The sequence below is a fragment of the Sminthopsis crassicaudata genome, chromosome 2, assembly GCF_048593235.1.
Source record: "Sminthopsis crassicaudata isolate SCR6 chromosome 2, ASM4859323v1, whole genome shotgun sequence".
NCBI classification, from domain to species: Eukaryota; Metazoa; Chordata; class Mammalia; order Dasyuromorphia; family Dasyuridae; genus Sminthopsis; species Sminthopsis crassicaudata.
In genome coordinates, this window is record NC_133618.1 from 399,696,145 (window position 1) to 399,721,036 (window position 24,892).

At 34.9% G+C, this 24,892-nt stretch overlaps 1 protein-coding gene across 9 annotated transcripts in view; it reads right to left on the bottom strand.

The window, feature by feature from the left end:
* Positions 1-17,221: 17,221 nt before the first annotated feature.
* TNIP1 (TNFAIP3 interacting protein 1) overlaps positions 17,222-24,892 on the bottom strand; it is a 127,955-nt gene continuing 120,284 nt past the window's right edge. For 6 of the 9 annotated variants that reach the window (XM_074291809.1, XM_074291811.1, XM_074291808.1 and 3 more), the window contains one exon: positions 17,222-17,358. In XM_074291809.1, coding sequence (XP_074147910.1) covers positions 17,303-17,358 — 56 coding nt within the window. In that variant the 3' untranslated portion in view covers positions 17,222-17,302. The remainder of the gene's footprint in view (positions 17,359-24,892) is intronic. The other 3 variants (XM_074291820.1, XM_074291819.1, XM_074291821.1) reach the window with 1 other exon arrangement.

The window sequence follows — 24,892 nt, forward strand, 5'->3', positions numbered from 1 at the left end:
AATTTACCATCTCATGAGCAAGGAAAAAGAAGTTATCAAATGATTTTTTCTGCTCTTCAGCCCCTTTGTTGGGATCTTTATCCACAGAGGTAGGATTTTAAGATTCCTTCTCTCTCTGTTATTCTTGCTACAGAGTAGTGTCTAGAGTCTCTCCCTCTGTGGACCCTGAATCCCAGGGTCTCTATCATTCCACATTTGAATGAACCTCTTAATTTGAGAACAATTTTTTGTTACTTATCCTAGCATTTTGTGAAGATTGCCCCACAGGTCAAAACTTCTAAGATCTGATTTGGGGAAGATGGTCATACTAGGTTAGCTCTTCTTAGATTCCAACACAATTTTAATTATGAAAAATATGATATTTGTTGTCCCTACTTTATAGATGAAGAAAATAGATGAAGTCCAAAAAGATCATCATTTCCAACCTTGTTATTTGTTCCTAAAAATCTTTCCCTTCCCCTTTTCCCAGTGGAAAAATCTCTAAGATCTAACTCAATTTTCATCTCCTCTATGAACATGCTCTGATTTCCTCTCATTTCTACTCTCATAATGATAATTCCTTTAATCTGAACTGAATATATTGAGCTCTTCTGTATAGCACATGAAGAAATCCCTTACTTGCTGGCCCCCAGATATAAGATATTCTCTGGATCACTTTAAACCACATGTCATTATATATCCTCACAGATATGTTTACTTTGATCTCTCAGCCAGAAGAAACTACCTATTACTGGAACACAAAATTAAAAAAAAAAAAAAAACCAACCTTCCCATTTGGCATAGGATATGCATTCTTACAGTTAAAAAATACACATGAAGATCAAACACCAGAGAACAGGGGGAAATTTACAACTTTTTATTCCTTTGGATCATCACATTCTCTTCTGTTTGAATCTTCTTAATTTGTCTCCATTACATATATTCACTGCTCTTGTGGTTGCCATTATAGTCTCTGCTATATTTTGGGGCCTTCAGATCTTTGGGATTACTTATTAAAGTGTTGGAATTAAAAAGTCTTTCCCTGATAAAGACAGATTAGCATCTCTTTAGCACACAGCCAAGGGTAATTGATAAAAGCCAGTTAGAATAATATAAGCTAAGGTCAAATATTTTACCCCTTTTGGTGGTTAGTAGAAGCTGATGATTCCAGGCAATTATCTTCCCTAAAGTAAGAAAATTTCCCACAACTCTAGTTTATCCTTTGATGGGATCTCTGCATTTCTGAATCCATTTCAGGAATCTGAAAAAAAAATCCTCCCAAGGAAGTGGGTAGAAACTGAAGTTTAAAAGCCCATTTCACTTCCAATATCCTTCCCAAATGAAACTAAACCAGAACAAAAGCCAAGTGAAGAAGTCCAGATCAGGATCTTCCTGACTAGCAACAAGGTCTTATGTTCTGACCCACATAAAAACCCACTGTCTTTTTTACACTCATGTAGGCTCATTCTTGTTTGTATAGTGCCATTGCAAGTTCTAATATAACAAGAATCATTCTACTTATCTCTATATTTATCTCAGGGTCCTATACATATTATACACTTAGTAAAATCCACTGAATGATTTCTTAATGGAAGAAGTTATGGTCTCTAGGACTCATGGGAATTAAGCATTAGAGGTTGACATAAATTATTCTTTCCAAAATGGCTAAGTTTTTAGGAAGATCCATCATAACTGCACCAGAAACATGACTTGGGAAAAGAAGTCAACTTAAAAATTGCTTATCATCCTCATCATTCTTACATGTTCATAGAAAATGTTCACATTATTTGTAAACTGGAAAGGTCAGATTGGGTTAGAGGAAGAGACCCAAACAAGCTCCTAAAAACTAAAGGTATTTTTTAAATTACCACAGTGAGCCTAACATATAAAAATCAGGACCTAACTCTGACAATTCACTGAGGCAACTCTTGCCATCCCCCAATTTCATCCCATCTTCTAAAAAATCCATCTGCTTAAATGAATCACTGACTTCTATGGTACTAGTTTCAGGATTTTATTTTTCTAGAGATCTCTTGGGTAGCCACATCATCTATACAGTAATTCTTTCAAGTATTCAATTTGCATGTTTCTTTCAACTACACAGATCATGACCTGTCCATGACTACCCATCCTACATGAGGCTTGTCCATATTCTCCATAAGTTCACCTAACATGCTTAGGGCTCCCCTTGTCACCTCTTGATATTTCAAGGCTATCACTTGGTCTATGATCCCTCATCCCTGCCATATGGCAACTCATGTTCTCTTCCCATCATCCATTTCCCTCTTATCTCCTGTTCTTCCTTGAAGTTCCTCATTAATAGTAATCTAGAAAGGAGACCACACATTGTGATGGTAGCTCATTTTTATAATGTCTTATTGATGACTAAAATAGAATCTAAGCAGAAATAACCCAAAAGTTATATGATGAGATATGTTCTCCTATCCTCCCCAATAAAAACTTTCAGAAGATTCTACTAATCAATGCCATAGTACAATTGAATGAGCACTGGCACTAAAGTTAGAAAACCTGAGTTTAATTTTGCCTTTAAATGAGTGGGGATGCACTAGATAGCCGATGACATCCTTGCCTTTCTAGATATTTGGTTCTATGATTCTGTGTATCTGTGTGTTATAGGAATTTATTTTTAATTCAAGACAAAGATTTATTCAGTTACTAGTAGATTCACTGAACTAGATACAGAAAGACTAAAACTCTGCTCTGTCCATTAGCAGTGTATACTCTAATAGGGAGGCATAAGACATACTGCAACAGAAGTGATTAAGTGCACAGGAGTTGTTGGAAAAGAAATATAATTTTGAGAAAAGAGGCATTAAGGAGGGCTTTTGATGCAACTGGCAGTATTTTAATTAGGTCTTGGATAAAGGGAAAGATTTTAATACGCAATGATGGGAAAGAACACTTAATCGAAGATTTGAGTAGGAGAAATCAGGGAAGACTACCTACTACCAGAACAAAATGAATAAATGAGAAAAAAATACAGATGAGCTATGTTGAACAAACTGTATGGAGAGAATTTAATAGAAAAAAAAGGAGAGATCAATAGTCATCTCCAATATATGTAGAATATTCGCAAACATTGATTACATTCCTGATCCCTGGACTCCTAGATAAGTTAAGTAATGAAGGCAAAAAATATAATTGTGAATATGTATATTGTACATGTACATACATACATGTGAATGTTACATTTAAAACATTAAAGTTTTCCTTAAAGGTAGAAATACTTCTCCCAATCAAAAGTAAAAAGGGAGAGAGAGTAAATAATCTGACTTCTTCATTCACACATGGTAGAATATTGTGTTTAAAATGCACACATCTCTCTTATTTTTTAATTTCTGTAATACAAAGAAGTCTCTAAGAAGTTCAGAGAGGTGATACAAGTGTTATTTGAAATATAAGGGTAAGAAAGGAAGTAGTTTGGTAAGGAAAGTCAAGAAAATAAGCATCACTATTTTTGTTACATTTATTACATTATTACAATAAACCTGGCTATGATAAATTCTAGAGAACACAAAGGGAAAAAAACAAGTCCCTGCCCTCAGGGAGTTGGCATTTTAATGGAAAAAGCAACATATAAATAATTGTTTTATACAGAGCTAACATTGAGAGGGATTGGGTAGAAAGTCAGAGATATGCATGGGAGACTAAGAAAGAAAATTTGTACTCTCAGGAGATGGAGAGTCAGCAAGGAGAAACAAGAAGGTTCATGTCAACACATCTCAGAGTATAAAGAGAGGAGAAAAGAGTAAGAAGCATGAAAAAGTTGGGAAAAAACAAGGTTATGAAGAACTTAAAAAAAAATAGAAATTTTGCATTTTTTCCTGTAAATAATAGGAAGCCACTGGCACTTTTTGTTAAAAAGGAGACTGACATGAGAAAGCATGCACTTTGGAAAATCACTTTGACAGCGAATGGGGGCTGGACCAGCGTGAAGAATAAGCAGGGAGAACAAACAACAGACTAGTATTGCAATATTCAGGGCCTATAACATTATGGTAAGAATTTTTTAAAGCAATTATGAAGATGGAATCAACAGCCTTGGTAGCAGATTGGATTGGTGAAGTGAAGGGTAAGAGAGAATGAGGTGTTTAGAAAGTTGATTTATATTAACTAAGACGACAGATTACAAGCTAAAGATATTTATTAGCAAGATAAGCAAAATAAACTGAGTCAAAAGCCCATCAACGGCTTTGAAGACTGAATCCAGAAACAATAAATAGAATGCAAAACAGGATTAGGTCATCTGATTTCTTATTGGATGAAAGAATAGAGATTTTTCCAAACTGGGAGAAGGAGAGCAAGCGAAATTCCCCAAAATCAAATGATCTTCTTCAGTGGTTCTCAAAGCATGATCCAGAAAATCATGGGAGTCTTTGAAATCCTTTCAGAGGGTCTACAAATTCAAAATTAGTTTTTTTTATTTCAAGTGTGGTAAATATCTATAAATATAACTCATATAAAAACCCATTCAACAGACCTCAATTTCTAATAGTATAAAGATACTGAGAACAAAAGTTTGAGAACCACTAATTTACAGTAATAAGTCTCAAAATGGAGGTTGTTCATAAAAACTTTCTCACAATTCTTTCCTTTGATGCTTTGGGGAGTGGGAAGGGGGAAGGCAGATTTCCCCCATCCCCATGGATCACTGTCTGTCAGCAAACTCAGCAATCATAGGACCCAATTGCTCTAATTGATACAAAACATGCCATAAAGTTTATTGCCATGAAGCTTGCCATGATGTCTTTTCTAATCCTCCTGGGAGAAGAAGAATTAGGAAAGAAATCAGTAATAACAGAATTAAGCAACAACAAGGAAATGAGCAAGATTTAAAACATATGATGAATATGATTGTGAGCTATAAAGCAAATAGTATATAGAAAATATAAAGCAAAATAAAAAATGATTTGATAATTTGATATTGATATTGATAATTGACAAATTTTTATTCTCTAGATTAACTGAGGAAGAAGAAATACCAAGTAATAGTATTAAGATGAAGCAAAACAAAAAAAATTTTTAATATATTCATCTCATGTGAAACAATAGGGGCACATTTTACATGGACCACAATATATCCAAGAGTTTTTTCCTCTGATCTTGGTTGCAGTTGGAGTGGTCAGCAGTTCTTAGAATGAGCCTTCCCAGGCCAGCTGAGTTCTACTGATCCACTGGAAATTCATGACGCAGATTATCTCCAGGATGAAAATATGTAGGACACAGTTTGTACTACAGCCCCCATATCATGAGGTTCCCTCAATCTATCTTGTAATTCCTGTTGTTGGTTGTTTGTCCTTTGTTCTCAAAAAGAACAATGTCATCTGTGAGGAGATGCCATGACATGCAAGTGAATTAGATTTAAGTGAGAAAGGGCTACCCAAGGTCATCAGCCTCACTTTGCCCTCCAGAGTCATCTGGGTCCAGTGTCTAGGCATAGATCAAGAGGACTGAAGATGTCCCTCAATAAAATGGGAGAGTGTAATTTCCTGTAGTCTCTCAATTATAATCCTTCTTTGGGAGGAGGTTTCTTTTCTGTATAATATTTTCCTCTGTGAGTAGGTTTCTTGGGAGGCTTCTGGAGCCTTCCCCGTCAAAAGTGTGGGATTGCTGGACTTGCGAATCCCCAGGACGTCTTCTCTTTGACTTAGTCCAGACTGACTCCTTGCCCGACTGCCCTCCTCTTTTATCCTCCCAGAGAATGGGCTTGTGGGAACTCCTTCAACCAATGAACTTTTAAAGGTTGTGTAAACTCCTTTTCAGAACTCTTTTTAAAGGTGTGAACTAAAGATGTGAACTAGAGAGAATTGTTAAGTACTGACTTAGCACTTAGTAAGAACCTAACAGGAGACTTTGGTCTTTTTAAGCTAAGATGTTCAACTGGTCTCAGTTTGACTAAGGCTGCACCCATTCAGTGATTATGGAAGATCAGGAGACTAAAGAGGACAGGGTTAGAAGGTGAGAGATGGTGAATTAGCAATCTTGGCAATAACAGAGCATAGGAAGGGAAGTAATACTAGAAATGTAGATCTGAGATGTACTGTACTCAGTCAATCAACAAACATTTATTAAGTGCATACTATGTGTTAAGCACTATGTTAAGTACTAGGGATACAAAGAAAGGGGGAAAAAAACAAACAAATAAAAAAATCTAATCCTTACTCTCAAAGAGCCCACAGTCTAATGGGCAGATAACATGCGAGTAATTTTGAACACACAATATAAAGTAAATTGAAGATAATACAGAAAAGGAAGGCATTAATATTAAAGGGAATCTGAAAAGGCTTTTCATAAAAGGACTTAATATAAAATCCCATTTGGGGGGATTTTAAATGAAACATAAAGTCAGGGAAGCCAGGAGACAGAGATAAAAAAGAATCTAAGGAATGGGGACAGCCAGCGAAAATGCCTGAAAACGGAAGGTAGAGCTATCTATAAAAGAATCCAGTGTCACTGGGCTTCAGAGAATTTGGGAAAGGGGGAAGAATAAGAAAACTACAAAAGTAGGAGAGGTCCCAATTATGAAGGGCTTTGAACACCAGAGGATTTTATATTTGATTCTGAAGATGATAGAGAGAAACTCATATTATATTGAATGGAGGGAGAAGAATATGACAGTAAGATCTGAGCTTTAGTAAGATGAAGTTGACCTGTGAGTAGACAATGGACTGGAGTTGGGAGAGACAGGGGGAGGAGACCAATCAGTAGGTGATTCCAATATTCCAGAGTTAAAGTGATAAGCATCTGCACCAGAGTGGTGACAGTGTCAGAAGGAGATATGAGATGAAGAGTACAGAGAACAAAGAAAAACTAATAGGTATAAGAGTATTAATCAAAAAATAAACAACAAGAATAGACAGAAAGGGAAAACAAATAATGAAAGAAATCATTTCTAGAAAAGAGCAAAGAAAATAAATTTTAAAAACTAACAAACTGAACAAATTAAAGGGAGAAGGAAATGAAAGATTATACTTGACAGAGAAAGAAAAAAGAAAATAAAAAGATAAAAGCAAACAAGAAAAAAGATCTAACAAGCAAAATTCCAAAACTAGAGGAAACAAATGAAGATAAAATGTTGAAGATGAAAGCAAAAGAACCAGTGAAAATCAAGTCACTCTAAAAAAGATTGAGGAGAGGAAAACATATTAATAATAAGAGATAGCAATAATAGAGACAAAGTAAAAAATATAAACCTAACCCTGATAAGTTTATGGATATGGATTTAGAGTTACAGATTGGGTAATAAAACAAAACTGCTCAATCTGTTGCTTATAGGAAAATTTTTAAATGGACACAGAATAAAAATATAGGGTTATAATGTTTTGGTTGGTTTTTTTTTTTTACTATTTATCAAGTGAATAAAAAAGCATGATAGCCATTTTATCAGAAAACAAAATAACATTTAAAACAAAAAATGGATAAACAATGAAAAAATATAATGCTGAAAGGAAACATAGTCAACAAACCAATATCAGCAGGAAACTAATAGCTATAGATAGCTTAATGTCTAACTTCATAAAAGAAACACTAAATGAGTTACAAGAAGATATAGACATTATACAGAAGTGAGAGGTTTCAATAGCTCTCTCTTAGTTTTGGAGAAGTCCAACAAACCCAAATCCTTGCCTTTTCTCTAGTGGTTCCCCAAATGTAAAATATTCTCCTCCTTATCTCTGATTCCTAGCCTCCTCCATGAAAAAAAACTTCATGAAAATCCCACTTCCCCTAAGTATCCTTTCCTAGGTTCCCTTACCCCTATTTGAAATTTCTATTTACAGTTTATCTTTTATAGAAAACAATTAACTTGGAAAATAAATTGAGGAGAGAGAATTTAAGAATCTTTAAGATTTAAGAACTCTTTAAGAAGAGTTTAGAATCATTTGACTTTTCTCCATTAGAAAAAATTTTTGATTTTTCATGAAACCATAATGAAAGAAATCATTTCTAGAAAAGAGCAAAGAAAATAAATTTTAAAAACTAACAAACTGAACAAATTAAAGGGAGAAGGAAATGAAAGATTATACTTGACAGAGAAAGAAAAAAGAAAATAAAAAGATAAAAGCAAACAAGAAAAAAGATCTAACAAGCAAAATTCCAAAACTAGAGGAAAGAATAACAAATGAAGATAAAATGTTGAAGATGAAAGCAAAAGAACCAGTGAAAATCAAGTCAGGTATATTGAAACAAGAGAACAAAATGACAGGAGAGCAAGAATATCATAGTCAACATCCACAACAACTTTTTCCAACTAAAAAATACTTCGAGTTTTCAAAAGAATATCATTAAGCAAGTAACCAAGCAAGGTCTGGATCATGCAAGACCTAGCATTTTCTATTGAAAACTGACCTGGAAAATAGATAAGGCAGATTTATTGCAATAATCACTGGTCTTCTTTAAAAACTGTGATCATCAAAATTATAAATGTAAACTTCCTAAATCCATTAGAAACAACAGTAATTTGAAGATACAAACAATTTACCCATTGTTTTCCTGAATATATTCCCCAATGTCCAAGTCCAAAATCAAAGCTCCAAATCAAAGAAAAAAACACTGCAAACATCCATAATGAAGTTGTCCAAGTGCCCAGGAACCAAGCATAGTCGAATGACCCAAGACCTGAAATCTTCTACTTAAAATGAGAGATTATCTTGGAATACAATATTCAAAAAAAAAAAATAGAAGTGAACATATAATCAAGAATTACTAAACCTGAAGAAGTGAAAAAACAGAACCTTGACTCTATACAATATCTTCTGATCCAATAGTTACTGCTGTAACTAATAGCCATCTATAAAGTTCTACTCACATTGTTTGGCACCAGGGTCCTATAAAGTCAAGATCCATATTGTTCATATCAGCCTCCATATCTGGGACATATACAGCAGAATATTTCAACAAGCCAACAAACAAATGCCACATATTTTACATATTTCACAATTTTCATCACTAAAGACCAAACTTATGCACTATGGGGTAATATGTATTATTGTGGTATTTTCCATGGACCTGGGCATATATTCTGGTTCATTTATGCATATGTTCTCCAGCCCTTTGGTTTTTTGTTTGTTTTTGTTTTTTTAATTTTTAAGTTTTTAATGAGTTTTTGTTATCTCACATCCTTATTGTTTTCCTCTAATATCCTCACTCTTTCCCAGAAAACATTTCAAAAGATAATAAATAATATTGTTTAAAGATTCCCCAAGAGAGAATAGATAAAAATAAGCAAAACTGATTAAGACAATGAAAAATTGTAACATCTGTAGACCTCCCAAGTCAGAGGAAGGGAGAATTGTAAGTGGGTTTTCAGATAACATTCTGAAGCTATGTTTATTCTTTATTATTTGACAAAATTCAATTTTTATTTGTTTTAGTGTATGAATTTCCTTTCCACATACATTGTTGGAACTACTATATATATTGCTTTCTTTGCTCTGCAATTCAACTATGCATCAATTCTTGTATATCTTTCCCTACTTTTTTGTACTGAAGGCATTCATCATTTCCTACATAGTAGTAATATTCCATTACATGTATGTTCCATAATTTGACTAGTTATTCTCCATTCAATAGACATTTGTTTATTTCCAATTTTTTGGTATCACAAAAAATATTACTGTAAATACTCTGGTATATATGGGGACATTCTTCTTATCAGTGACTTTCTTCTGGCTTTAAACCTAGGAGTGGCAAGGGGATGAACATTATAGTCACTTTATTTACATGATTCCAAATTGCTTTTCTAACTGATTGTACCAATTCACAGTTCCACTAGCAATGAATCATTGCATCTATCTTCCCCACAACCTCCTCCTCATTGACCATTGCCATCTTTTTTCATCTTTTGCAAAGTGCATGGTAAAACCCCAGAATTATTTGATTTTCATATCCATTTTATTAGTGATAGGGGGCATTCTTTCATATGGTTGTTAATATTTTACCATTCTTCTTTTGAGGATTGTTTTGTTCAAATATTTTGATCACTCATCTACTGAGGAATCATTCTTGATTTTATATGCACACATATGTAAATATATACTTATCTTGGATACCAAACATTTATTGAGAACTTTGGAACAAAGATTTGGCCCATTTGGCCACCTCCTTTCCTATTCTAGAAACATTCAACATGTCTGTGCAGCTTTTCATTTCCAAGGAAACACAGATAACTATATTATCTTTTGGAATTACATCAGACTCCCCTATACATCTCCCTGGAAGGAATATGTCTGCTTCTCTTCTAATTTTTCAACAGCATGATCCTTAATATTAAAATCATGTGTCCTTTTAGAATGTATAGTGGATTATAGTGTAGAGACTACTTTCCAGTTTTGCGAGGCAGTTTTTATCAAATAAGGAGTTATTTTCTAAATAATTTAGGTTTTCCAATTTATCAAACCCTGGGAATTCCATTATTTCTGAATTCCCTGTGTATAGTCTGTCTCATGGGTCTGTCTATTTTTTAACCAATACCAGAAAATTTTGATGACTATTGTTTTATAATATAGTTCGAGTTCAGGAAGTGCTATTTTCCCTTCATCATTTTTTACCATTTCCCTTAATATTATACATCTTTTATTTTTCCAAAAGAATGTTATTATTTTATCAAATTTTAGGAAGTAATCTTTTGGTCATTTTGTTAGGATAGCCCAAAAAGTGTAAATTAACTCTAATAGTATTTTAATTTTTGTGATATTGGCAGGGCACAGCAATGAGCACTGATTATCCCATTTAAGTCATTCTTTATTTAAGAATTTTCTTAATGGAATCTATATATCTTCTGTGTACCTTGGTAGATAAATTCCATATAGTTTAATACATGTAGTGGTTATTTAGAATAGAATTTACCAAGCTATTATTACTTATCGAATTCTGAGATTAATATATGAAAATGCAGGCTATTTTTATTTTATAGTCCATAACATTTTATTTTATAGCCCAAACTATTACTTGTCCTGATTATTATCTTTGCTGATTTCCTAGGATTTTCCAAGCATACCATCATATGGTCATCAAATGGGAACAGTTTAACTCCTCTTTAACCATCTATAATTCAAGGGTGCATCAAGGTCAATTTTATGATGACCTGAAAGAGTTCCAGAAAAGAACTATGGCCTTCGTGAAAGTGATTCTGAAAAGCCCATTCTAATTCTCCCTACTCAAAGCAGCTCTGCCCACTTCACTGGCTTTTGTCTATCTAGTGGGTGTAATGTGTTCAAGTCAGGAACTTGAGTCTAAGAGGAAACAATGAAGGTAAAATAAAGCAGACCCTGAAATCAAGGGGGATGCCAAGCACAATAGCAGTTCTAGAAATAATTGCAGAAAGGACACCAGTGGTTGCAAAGAAACTGAAACTTATTTAGTTCTTCACAATTACCATTTCCAAAAATAAAATGTCCATCTCATAAGAATATGATTTCTCTCCCCCGCCCCAACATTGCAAATATCACTGAGGGAAAAATCCTGAACAAATCCTTCTAACAGATATAAAAAGTTAATTATAAGAATTCCTAAATGGGGCTGTTTACAAATATGAGTGTATTTCCTATTGCAGAATTAGTTTGTCACCATGTTAGTATTTAGGAAGCAATCTTTGTTGTCAGTCTTTGGCATTCAAGATCTTCTTGCTATCCCTGCAGGTGTACAGGGCAGATGAAGGCACGTGACAGAGTGTGAATCTCTGGTCATTGGGGCAGATTGCAAATGGCTCCCCAGTGGCTCCAACAATTCTACAGGGTGGGATCATGATAGGAAGGGTGGGCTCTGCATAAGAGTCTGACAGGAAATGCAGAGTGGAGTGCCCTGAAAGGGCATGCTGGGTGTTGGGAACAGGAAGGGGCTGGAGACAGAGTGAAGTGGCCCATGGCACCTTTCCCTCTGACTCTGACCTCAGCACCTCTCTATCTGGGCTTCCAAGACACAAAGCATTCACAACACTGGCCTTAGCACCTAGTCTGGTGTGCACTCCTGGACTTCTGGCACAGGAAAAGCCAGCTCAGAGCATTCCTGGAGGAGGCTGAAAGTAGGACCAAGGTCCTGGCTCCACCTGAGCGCCCAAAGCAATCCAAAAGAAGTCACTTCTCACACTGGGACAAGAACCCTGCAGGTGGATGAAGTTCCCACTGATGAGACTGCCATCTCCTTCATGATGACTCTTCTTCAAATGCTATTGGTCAAAAGGGGGAGAGTTAGCAACAACAATAATAACTAACAATTGTATAGTGCTTTAATGTTTGCAAAATGCATTATAAATATCATAAATATGCATATTATCCGCACAACCACCTGGGAAATAAGAGATGAAGAAAAAGAGATTGGCAGCAGTTTAGTACTTAACCCAGGATGCCCCAGGTAGTAAATGTCTGTGGCTGGACTCAGACTAATCTTTTCCCTACTCCAGATTTATCATTCTATTTGCTGAACCACCTACCCATCCACCTGTGTTATAAAGAACATGTGACCTCAGATATGGAGACTGAACCTCAGGAGACTGGGACTGCTGCCCTTCTGTCCCTCTCTCCTCCCACACCCTGAACCTCTAGCCTAAATCTTGCCCAATCCCCTTGTAGTACTCATATGTTGTGGAAGATGGCATTCAGGTTTTGACCTACCCTACCCTGATCTTTACAGAACTGCCTTCAAGCAGTGTTATGCTTCCATACTCACTTTGAAATCTGGAGTCACTGATCCAGGAACCCTCATTCATTCTTCTACTCCACATTGTCCTTGAACTCCTGCACCTCAACACCCTGGGCATTTTCCCTGCAGGGTTCAAGGGGTCTGTGAAAAAGCTGTCCCCCAGCTCCCCAGATACATCACGGTGGGAGGGGGATACAAGGGAGAGAACTCACATAACTCCCCATTGTATCCTGCCAGATCCTGGAAACTACAAAGCCTTCCTGTGCCTACTCATCCACCTACCCTTCGTAGTCTTGGTCTCATGCAGACAACAATTTTTGAAAGTGAGACAGATTTTTAAGTACTGGACCAGATGCAGAGGCTTCCATGTGCCTCCTCAATGGTCTCTGCCCACAGGTTAGACTGCTCAAGCCCCTGGGGGACTCATAATAACAGTCCTGGTCTAGTGAAAAGACATTAAGCTTAGGAGCTCTAGGACAGGGGAGGGGGGAAAGAAGGCATTTAATCCAGAACTCTCCTGAAGCAAGAGTACACAATTAAGAAGTCCCAGAATTGCCTCAAACACTCTCTAATGAGAACCTCTTCTCTGTCTCCCAAGAAAATACAATGCTCTTTAAATGACTAGAAGTTTTTACCTCTATTGAGATCAAATGTGGCTCTTTCCTCTTCTTTTTCTTCTCCTTCCTTTCTTCCCTGTCTGTCTTTCTCTATCTCTGTGTGTCTCTCTGTGTCTCTTTCTTTATCTATCTCTCTTTCTCTGCTTCTTTCTCTCTCCCTTCCTTCCTCTCTCTGTTCTTCTCTCTCTGTCTTTCTCTCTCTGTTTTTCTCTCTCTGTCTTTCTCTCTCTGTTTTTCTCTCTCTGTCTCTGTCTCTCTGTCTTTCTCTCTCTCTCTGTCTTTCTCTCTCTCTCTGTCTCTGTCTCTCTCTCTGTCTTTCTCTCTCTCTGTTCTTCTCTCTCTCTGTCTTTCTCTCTCTCTGTCTCTATCTCTCTCTCTGTCTCTCTGTCTCTCTCTCTCTGTCTCTCTCTCTCTCTGTCTCTCTGTCTCTCTCTGTCTCTCTCTCTCTCTCTCTCTCTCTCTCTCTCTCTCTCTCTCTCTCTCTCCCTCTCTCTCTCTCCTCTCTCTCTCTCTCTCTCTCTCTCTGTCTCTCTCTGTCTCTCTCTGTCTCTCTCTGTCTCTCTCTCTCTCTCTCTCTCTCTGTCTCTCTCTCTCTCTCTCTGTCTCTCTGTCCCTCTCTCTGTCTCTCTGAATCTCTGTCTGTCTGTCTGTCTCTCTCTGTGTGTCTCTTGTCTCTTTTGCACACACACACATAAAACTTCAACCCCATTCATCCCACTATGACTGTCACTGCTGTTATCATTTACAATTTCTGATATTCTTTGAAGAAAATGTAATCCCTTTTGATGGCCAAATATGGTACCAAATACCATAATATTCCAGATCAGAGGAAACTGAGGGCTTCTCCACTCTTAAATTTGAATAAAAGATTCCTAGGGATTCAGACCAAATTTCCATTTGCTTTCACAGGGATGCATTGCTTCCCAACTACTCATACAAAGAGAGGTAGAATGATAAAATTTTGAGGTAGAAATGCATTTAGAAAGATTCTAGTGCAATGATTTCATTTAATCTATGGGAATGATGGTACCCACAAAAAGTTAATTTTTTTCCCAAAGTAATTTAGGTAGGATAAATTTTAGATCAAGCAAATGATTCCCCTGTGACTTTAGTCTTGTGATTATACCTTAGCTGTACAAAACTTTGCTAATTAATATCAGAGAAGCTTCAGGGCTCCTATCTGTGTAATGGACCTTTAATTCAATTAGTCACATATTTATGAAACACAAACAAATGCCTCAAAATAATTGCCTCAATGTCTGTGTGACTAGCCCTAGTTTTGGTTTGCTTTTTTATATAGATATATAAGTGTATGTGTATAAAATATATGTGTATGTATATTATTTAGAGAGAGACAGAAAGACAAAGAAATCAAGAGAGAGAAAGACAAAGAAACCTAGAATAAGAGATAAAGAGAAAAAGAAAGACTGAGATAGAAAGTCAGAGAGAACTTTTATAAAATCAACATGCTTCTTGATTACCCTGATATTGCTAGGTTATTGATAGGACATTTGAGACCATTCTGGAAACTTGTGCCAAACCATACTCCATTTAGCTGTGAAAGTGATTTTTGTTTAAAAAAAAAAAAAAAAAAGTCAACCCATTTCTTGATAAAATCTAATGACAATTTTTTACCTCCAGGGCTACTAGAAATCCTCCTTTTGACACTCATATCCTTCAAGACTTAGAACCTTCCTATTCTTCTGTTTCTGGCTTCTGTGACATTTGCTGACAAATTCTTTGGCTGACAAATTCCTAAAATATGTTCTTTTCTCACCTCTGCATCCTAGCATTGATCTTATTTGCTCCAGCTACTAGAATCACTGCTTATGTAAGATACATACATTTGCATATGTATGATTTTTGTATGCGTTTTCTCCACCAATAGAATCTAAGTTTCCTGAGGGTAAGCAGGGAGTACTTTTGTAATCTTTAGCATTTCCAAGGCTTTGTGTGTTGGCCACCAAGTTCCTCAAACACATTAATAATAATATACCTTAAAATTAAGGCCTAAATGTGGGAAGCAATGATTTTCTTCTGGCTTTCTTGAACTAAGCTATTTCCTTATTTTTAAAAATGATGGGTTAATGGCTTCCTTATACAATCATCAATCATTGGACAGAAGTGATGATATTGTGATTTCTTCTATAATAACCTTACCATCTGCAGGGGAATAAACTCAAATACTATCTCCTCAGAGTGTACTTTCCTACTCCCCTGACCACAAAGTCTATTTCCCTCTGCATTGCACCTTCCCTTAGAGAGGACCTTAACATTTCTCTGCATGTAGCTTATATAACATCATTAATCATGTATAAAGTTTCCCTCAGTAGAATATGAGTTCTTTCTGGTCTCAAACTGGATTTTTGCCTTTTTTTCAGACTATATAGTTTTTAGTACAAGATTCTGCAAATGTCAATGCATAATCACAACTTGTTTATTGCTAACTGAGTGAATGGGAGAATGACTGGCTGACTAAAAGAGGAAAGGCACTAATAGGGTATGATCTTCACCCTCTCTAGCAAAACAAACCATTACTCTTTATATAACATCTAGTTTATATGAAGTCTTCACTTTTATTGAGATCAAATTTGACTCTTTATCTAGGATCCAGAAGTGACAACATTAACCTACTCACTCACTTGTCCACTCAACCTCATGCCCCTCATGTTGCTATCATTACTACAATTGCTCCTACTTATAAGCTCTGGTGTTTCTTGAAGAAAATCTAGTTCCTTTTCTGCCAAAAGATGGTTCCAAGAACTGAAATCGGAATAATGGAATCTTAAGGATTTAGGCTAAATTCCCATTTGCTTTTGAGGATGCATTGCCTTAGAAAATGCCCATACAGAAAAGACCTGGTTTCTATGTGCGAGCTACAATGTAGTGGGATTACAGAATTTTTATATGCAATTCCCCATTTAGATATGGAACTCCCCCTTGATATGCTCTGCAGATGGAACAAAGGAAAGGGAGTTACAGATGTGCTACTTTGGTGGATTTCAACTTGATAAGAGTTTTAAGTTCTAGAAAAATTTTTGAGTCATCAAGTTGAATGCAGAGTTTATAGTGATCAGACTTAGATATACATATGAAACTAATGTATAGATATTTAAATAAGATATATGATAGATGGGATTACCACAAGAAATAGCTGGAATCATAAATGTGAAAATACATTTAGAAGAATTGCACATTTTTAATTTGAATAACTTGCTGTCTAGCGAAGGGAAGTGGAGCTAAGAGAGGGAGAAAAATTTGGAACACATAGTTTATAAGGATGAATGTTTTTTTTAAACTATCTTTGCATGTATTTTGAAAATAAAAAGCTATTGTTAATTTTTTTTTAATTTTTAAAAATTAAAAATTTTAATTAAAAAAAATGTTTAAACCTCTGGGGGAAAAAGAGAAGTAATTGGACATGCAAGTTGGTAGAATATTGGATAAATTGGGCAAGCAGTACAAATACCACATTCTGAAATTTAACACATAAACAACGAAGACTAGTTTATTCATACAGTGAACAATTGGTTCAAAATTACAACTTCATTACACACTAATTATCAACAGATATATTTTCAAGGGATTCTGGGGAGATGATAGAGTAAGGCAGGAAATTACCTTACTCTCCTCCTAAATTCCCATGCCCTCCCCCAAGAAATTTAAGATAATGCCTCAAAATAAACTTTAAGTCAGCAAAAATAATTAAAAGTTGAGATTAAAAAAAGTTTTTCACCTTAAGACAATTTAGAAATATGTTAGGAAAGACCTGACCTCCTGCCAGGTAGTCCAGTACGATTGAAAGGCAGATACAACAATCAATAAATAATAAGTCTTTAGGGCAGCTGTATCAAAGGCAGCCTCAGATTCCTTTGGATGTAACCGGAAGTCAGGCAGCTGGTCAGGAGAACCCCCACCAGCTGGCTCTGGATACCTGCCTAGGAGCTCCCTCCAGATGTGGTCCCAGGTTGTGGCTGTGGATGAGAAGCATCAAGTCCATGTTGGTGAATACAGTCCCAGAGAGGCAGGGGCCTGCTGGCTGTGGATCCTCACAGGAGTCCCTGATTTCCATTCCAGAACAGAAGTGAGCTGAAGCTTGTAGTCCCTTAGAAGGACCAGAGGAAATGAGTGTGACAACATTGTTGAGGGCCCTGGTCATGGTTCAGAGGTGGAGAGGAGTCTCTAAGGCTACTCACAGACCAAGGCAGGAGCCAGGGAAGCAATAACCACACCTGGCTTTGGATTGTAGAATTATTTGTAGAATTATAGAATATTGGAAAAACCAAAGATTGAGTACTACTAGATAGAGTTAAAAAAAATAACAGTAAAAAAACTGAAACCTGAGACATGATTCCCCACACCTAAGGCCTAGAGCTCAACTCTAACATAAAGTTGATAACTAAGAAATAAGCCACTAAAAATGAGTAAGCAAAAGAGAAAGAACCCAGCCATAGTTACTATAATGAAGATCAAATGAAGTCAAAACAGCTACTTCTAAAGTTTCAAAACAAAATCCATTGTTCACAAGCACAAAAAGAGTTCTTGGATGAACTTTAAAAGGACTTTAGGAATTTCCAATGCCAAGAGGGTGGAGTGAGGAAGGAACCCTCACTTCAGAAGCCTCCCAAATTCCATTCTCCACAACTAGAAAACCCATGGCTGACCAATAGTGAAAGTCTGCCCCAGGGCTATCCGATAATGGGACCCACCCCTGGGGCCTGCCAATAGAGAGAGATTCTATTCCCATAGCAACGGACATCAGAGCCCCACTTCTGGAGCCGGTCAGCAGCTAAAACCCGCACCTAGGGAAAGCCAACAAGAAGGCTCCATTCACCCAGTAGAAGTAAAAGGGTAACCTTCACTCTAGTGAAAGTTAGCATCCAAGCCCTAAAGCCCAGTCTACTTCCCTATATTGGCCAAATGGAAAAGAAAGTATGAAAACTTGTTAAAGAAAATAATTTTCTAAAAAGTAGAATTGAACAAGTGGAAGCTAATGCCTCTATGAAACACTAAGATATTATAAAACAATATCAAAAAAAATAAAAAATAGAAGAAAATGTGAAATTTCTCATTGGAAAAATAACTGCTTTAGAAAATAGATGCAGAAGAGATAATATAAAAATTATTGAATTACATGAAAGCCATGTTAAAAAAAAAAAAAAAGTGTGCACAACATCTTTCAAGAAATAATCAGAGAAAATATCCATAATATAGTAGAACCAAAGGGCAAGATGAAAATTGAAAGAATCCACTAATCACCACCTAAAAGAAATCCCAAAATGAAAACTCACAGGAACATCTTAATCAAATTTCAGAGCTCACCGAGGAAGAAGAAAGTACTAGAAGCAGCCAAAAAAAATAATCTGAATAGTGTGGTGCTATACTCAGGATTGCACAGGATTTGGCAACTTTCACATGAAAGAACAGCAAGGCTTCAAATATTATATACCAGATTGCAAAGGAGTTAGGATTACCACCAAAAAGCACCCATCTAGAAAAATGGAACATAATCTTTCAAGGGGGAAAATGGATATTTAACAAAACAGAGCACTTAAAGCATTCCTAATTAAAAGACAAATGAATCTTTAAATGACCTCTAAATAGAAGAATTAAAGGAAACATAAAAAGGTAAAAAAGTGTTTTTTCTCATTTTTTTCCTTTTTGATCTGATTTTTCTTGTGTAGCAAAATAATTGTATAAATATGTATGCATATATTGGATTTAAATATATTTTAACGTGTTTAACATATATTAGATTATTTGCCATCTAGGAGAGGAGGTAGAGGGAAAGGAGGGGAAAATTTGGGACACAAGATTTTTCAAGGGTCAATGTTGAAAAATTATTCATGCATATGTTTTGAAAATAAAAAGCTTTAATAAAAAACAAGAAAGAGGAAATTTTTTAAAGAAAACACAGGAAAAAATGAAGCTTACCCTAAAATAATAAATAATATTTCTTCCCAATACAATCAATCAGGGATGCCCATCATCACCTCTATCATGTAATATTTTACTAAAAATGTTAAGTATAATAAGAGAAGGAAAATAATTAAAGGAATTAGAAAAGACAATGAGAAAACAAAACTATCACTCTTTGCAGATGATATGATGCTATACTTAGAAAATCCTAGAAAATTAGCTTTAAAACTTTGAAATTATTAACAATTTTAGCAAAGTTGCAGGATGTAAAATAAACCCACATAAATCACCAACATTTCTATATATTACAAATTCTAGCAGCAAGAGATAGAGAAATTCTATCTAAAATAGCTGTAGACAATACTTTGGAATCTACATGCCCTGACAAACCCAGGAACTATATGAACACACTATGGAACACTTTTCACACAAATAAAGTTAGAATTAAATAACTGGAAAAATATTAATTTCTCATGGGTAGGTTAAACCAAGATAATAAAAAATGATGGTTCTACCTAAATCAATATATTTATTCAGTGCCACACCAAACTATGGGAAAAAAAATTTAGAGAAGAAAAATAATAACAAAATTCATCTGGAAGAACAAAAGATCAAGATTATCAAGGGAATCAATGAAAAAAAAAAGATGTGGTCTAGCCATACAAGATCTCAGACTGTATTATAAAGCAGTAATTATCAAAACAATCTGGTATTGGTTAAGAAATAGAATTGTGAATTGGTTAATTAATGACGTACAAATTATATTATAACAAATGACCATAGTAATCTCATATATGATGAACCCCAAGATTGAAGCTTTTTGGACTAAAAACCCATTATTTGACAAAAACTACTAGGAAAACTGGAAAACAGCATGGGCAGAAACTAGATATAGACCAACATCTCACACCATATACTATAAGGTCAAAATGCATACATTTTGAGATAATAAATAAGAGAGCATGGAATAATTTATCTGTCAAATTTATAGATAAGGGAATAATTTAGGACCAAAGAAGATATAGAGAGGATTACAAAATATAAAATTGATCATTTTAATAATATAAAATTTAAAAGTTTTCATAAGCAAGACCAATGCAACCAACATTATAAGGGAAACAAAAAAACTGGCAGGGGGAGGGGGGAGAGAATGTGTAACAAGTATCTCTGATAAAGGCCTCATCTGTAAAGCACTTAGCTGTTAGGTAATAGGTTCTGGGTAAATGCTTTAGTCCCTTGCTTACCATTCTCCTCCCCATCCAGATTAAAGTGTTGAAACAGTTTTATGGATCCTTGGTACTTTTCCCTCTCAATTAAGATGTGAAAGGCTTTCTTCACCCTGTTCCTCCCAATTCCTCTTCCCACACCTAAATATTTTACTATTTTAATAACTATTCCTTGCAATCCTTAAAATTTTAACATATTACATATGTTATCTGTGTGTATATATGTGTGCATTGTATATATTGTATGCATGTGTGTATGTTAGCTATTATTATTTCACAAATACTGGTTAAATAATGTCCATGTTTTATCCTTTATTCTAGCTGCGTGATTCTTCCACTTCTTTTTCTCTGCTTATTTTTCTCTTATATTTAATAGCTAATTATTATATTAGAACCAAGGCTTCCCCCTTTTCTATTTCCTCATACAGAAACCAACCAATGTAGGGAATTTCTCTTAAAGATTTATCCAGGCCAATTTCTAATCATATAGTAAAAGAAATTCTAAGTCTGAATTAGTGGGTGCATTTCTGTTCATTGTGTTTGCTCAGACAGGTCTGGAAAAATGTGGATCCTGCCTTTTGTCTGACAGGTGAAATGGAAGTTGATAAAGGTCCTTTGACCAAGATTTGGATGACCCAAGCCATAGATTCCATGAGATCATTGTAATATAGCCCACCGTATTCTTGTAATATTCAATATTTCATTGTTAACCAGTGTTGATTGGTATCCTTGGGAACAACCCCTCTTCCAATAATCATATAAACTGTGAGCATTCCTCCATGAGGATAATTATTACGTGCACATATAAGATATTCTTTGGTCTAAGAAAGAGATGGAAAAATGACCATCCTCTTATAAAAATGCTGGCATTATCAATACAATGATTAAATTACCTATGTCTTTTGAACTTTTCAAATGTTACACTGTTGAAATAAGTCTTTAATCATGTATTTTGGCCCAAAATAATGGTTAAGAAATGCTTCAACCTTCTTACAACCACCATAAATCATTCCATTGCTCTTGGATTCTTCTCAGATCATGATTTTCTATAATTCACAGCTATGTAACAACCCAAGAAAAATATTGATATTTAAAAGATAGGTTTTTGCAGCCTGGAACAGCTTAGAATCATTGAAAATGCTATTTTCTAAATGGAATCGACTCCTCTTTTCTTTTCCCCTTTTCCTTTTTATTGTTCACCAACAATCATCCAAATGAAATATCCAAGATATACTTGTTGATGAATTAACTCAATAAGTTACCCATCCTCCTGGCATAAAGCTTCCATCTCCTTTGTTACCGTGGCTACATAATTAAATTGTGAGGAGGATAGAAGGTGTATTGGAAGCAGTTCATATTGTGAGACCAAATTATTTAATTTTTAGTGTGAGCACTTATACCTCAGAAATTAGCAAATGCTACAGATCAGGACTTGATTTATTATTGTTGTTATTTTGATTGACTAGATTTAATAATGTGATTAAAAATGTTAATAATACTTATTAAGTCTGAAAAGTGTGACACAAGTACACTTTTCCTCCCAGGAGAATTGGTTGTTAAATATATACTACCATTCCTCTGAGTGAGGGATAAGGCACAAATTATTTTGGACATGTTTGGATGGAGAAACCTGAATGTCCCTGTATGCCTTTTGATCTTTGTAGTTCAGAGCTTTACAAATAGCTTTTGGTGATTGGATGCTACATAGCTTTTCTAATATCTGGAGGTCTCCATCCTAATTTTTACTCACACTTATGAGTTGGATTCTCAGAGGACAGCTAGCTACATCTTGTATGGAGCAGTGATGTGATATAATGGATAGAGAGCCAAGCCTGGAGTCAGAGAGAATTGAATTCTAATCTAGACACTTACTAATTGTATAATCCTGAATATGTCAGTTTCCTCATCTGTAAGATGGGAACATTAATAGCACCTATCTCCAGGGTTGTTGTGAGGATCAAATGAGATAATTATTAAGTGCATATACAAGATACTATATAAATATTAGTTATTAATATTTAACATATATTGGATATGGGTAGGGGAAGGGAGGGAAAAATTTGGAACACAAGGTTTTGCAAGCGTCAATGTTGAAAAATTATCCATACATATGTTTTGAAAATAAAAAAACTGTAATAAACCTTCTATGTGGTTCTCTGCACTGCCCCTCCACACCTTTGTGTTAACCCTCATGCATTCCCTGCTTACCATGTAGTTCAAGCACCACCTTACATGAGACCTTTGCTAACTCTACCTTTAACAGCCAGCACTCTTCCTTCATGACCACCTTGGATGTGTTTTGCATTTATTTTATATGACGACCATAAAATTGGGGGAAAAAACTAGTGTTTGAGGGGGGGAAAATGCAAAGAACATGTTCCCTTATTATGATATAGGAATTTTTTTTAATCTTAAGAGCAATCACAATGAAACACTTTAAAAATCTGTTCCAATGTGAAAATTGCCCCCACCTGGAATTTTACTGTACATACATGTTGTCTGAAAAGAAAAAAATCTCTTTTAATAAGGAATGAACTCACATGATTCTCCTAATGTTATCTGTTGTTCCCCCTTTGCCTTATACAATGTTGGGGGAAGGGTTCTGTGATTTCAATGATATAGGGGATTTCTGTATAAGGAAACTTTCACTATTAATGCATCTAAATACACCTTCTCTGCAATTTAGTATTAGAGAACATAAAAGACTCCTGAGCTCAAATCTGGCCTCAGACACTTTCCAGCTGTGTGACCCTGGACAAATCACTTAACCCAGTGTGCCTCAGTTTCCTCATCTGTAAAATGAGCTGGAGAAAGAAATGACAAACTATTCTAGTATCTAAGCCAAGAAAACTCCAAAAGGGATCATGAAGAATCAGATATGACTGAGCAACAACAAAAAAGGTGAAGTGACTCATCTGGTTTCACAAATTTTCTGTGGGAGATGCAGAACCTGAATCCAGATGTTTCCAGTTTTGAGTCTAGTTCTCTAACCATTCTGCCATGCTTTGTAATGCTTAAAAGGTATAAAAGATGCAAAAAGGAGCCTTCTGGAATGAATATAAGCTGAAATATTTTCTCTACAATTAATCTTTATATGTTTTTTGCTTACCATCTCAGGGAGGGAGAGAGGATCAGAAAGGAAGAGAATTTAGAATTCAACATCTTTAAAAATGAATATTAAAACTGCCTTTACATACAAATGGAAAATTTTATTATTTAAAATTAACCTTTAAAAATAAAATATTAGCTTTTGAAAGTGAGTAAATATATTGAAAATATTGAAGAATTTAACCAATAAATGCACTCAGTTTTCTATAACATTCTCTAGCTTCTTGATGCTTCATAATTAGTATAGCATAGGAAGATATGTTACTAAGCTTTTTAAAAAAATTAAATTTAAATGTAGATTACTACTCTTTAAAATAAACAATCAAACTCATGTTACCTTTCTTAACTAGAAATGAAAAATCACATAAATATTTGAAGCCCCAATCTATCTTGTTTTGGTCTTGCATTCTATGGATTCTGTTTTCTCAATGATAAGATACTTTTATAGAATGAAAAGTATATGTATGTATGTATGTATGTATGTGGAATACATATATACAATTACATATACAGACATATGTATATATCATTATATATTCGTATGTGGCACAAACCATATATATATATATGTATATATATATACATACACACCTGTGATTATAAAATAAATATGTATGTATATGTATATACAAATATGTATAAAACTATAGATAGACAGATAGATAGCTAGATACCACAGTTTCACTTCATTTTTAAAGCAACAATAAAAAATTTGCCAAATGATCATTTGGCATATTCTCACAATTTAATCTTCAACCTTTATTCTGAATGAGAATGGGAATAATTCAGCTTTCAGGTTTTAAAATTATTGAATGTAAACTGCCAGAACAATTATGAAATTATCATCTCAAGGCAGTTCTCATCAAATACCAAAAACTATATCTGACATGTCAATGTAAAATGAAAATAAAATCCTACAACCGTAACCTCTTAAAATCAGACCGTCAACAACCGGGATTCCTTCGGATTGTTGTAAATTCTCTTGTTGAATAAAAGAGATTGAATTACTTTTTCTTCATAGAAAATATTCTAATATATCTTATAAAGTATATGAGTTGCTCATGTAGATTTTATATATGGTCTAAATACAGCTTTTAGGAAGTCATTACTTATATATCTGTTATCTTTATCATCCTTCTTCAAGAGACAATTTGATTCCTACCTTGAGGGGGTTTGGAGAAGAGGCTAGGAGACTGGCTAAATTGTTCTCTTAAAGGATATACCAGATTACAATTATATCTACTTGCCATCCTAAATATTACTAGTCTAGAGGAATGATTTTTTTCTTCTTAAATTCAAGCGACTTTGCTGATAACTATTGCTTAAAGAGGAAGGGATTCTTCAAGCTTATAAAAGCATTGACCAATGCCTACTAAATGCTAGTTA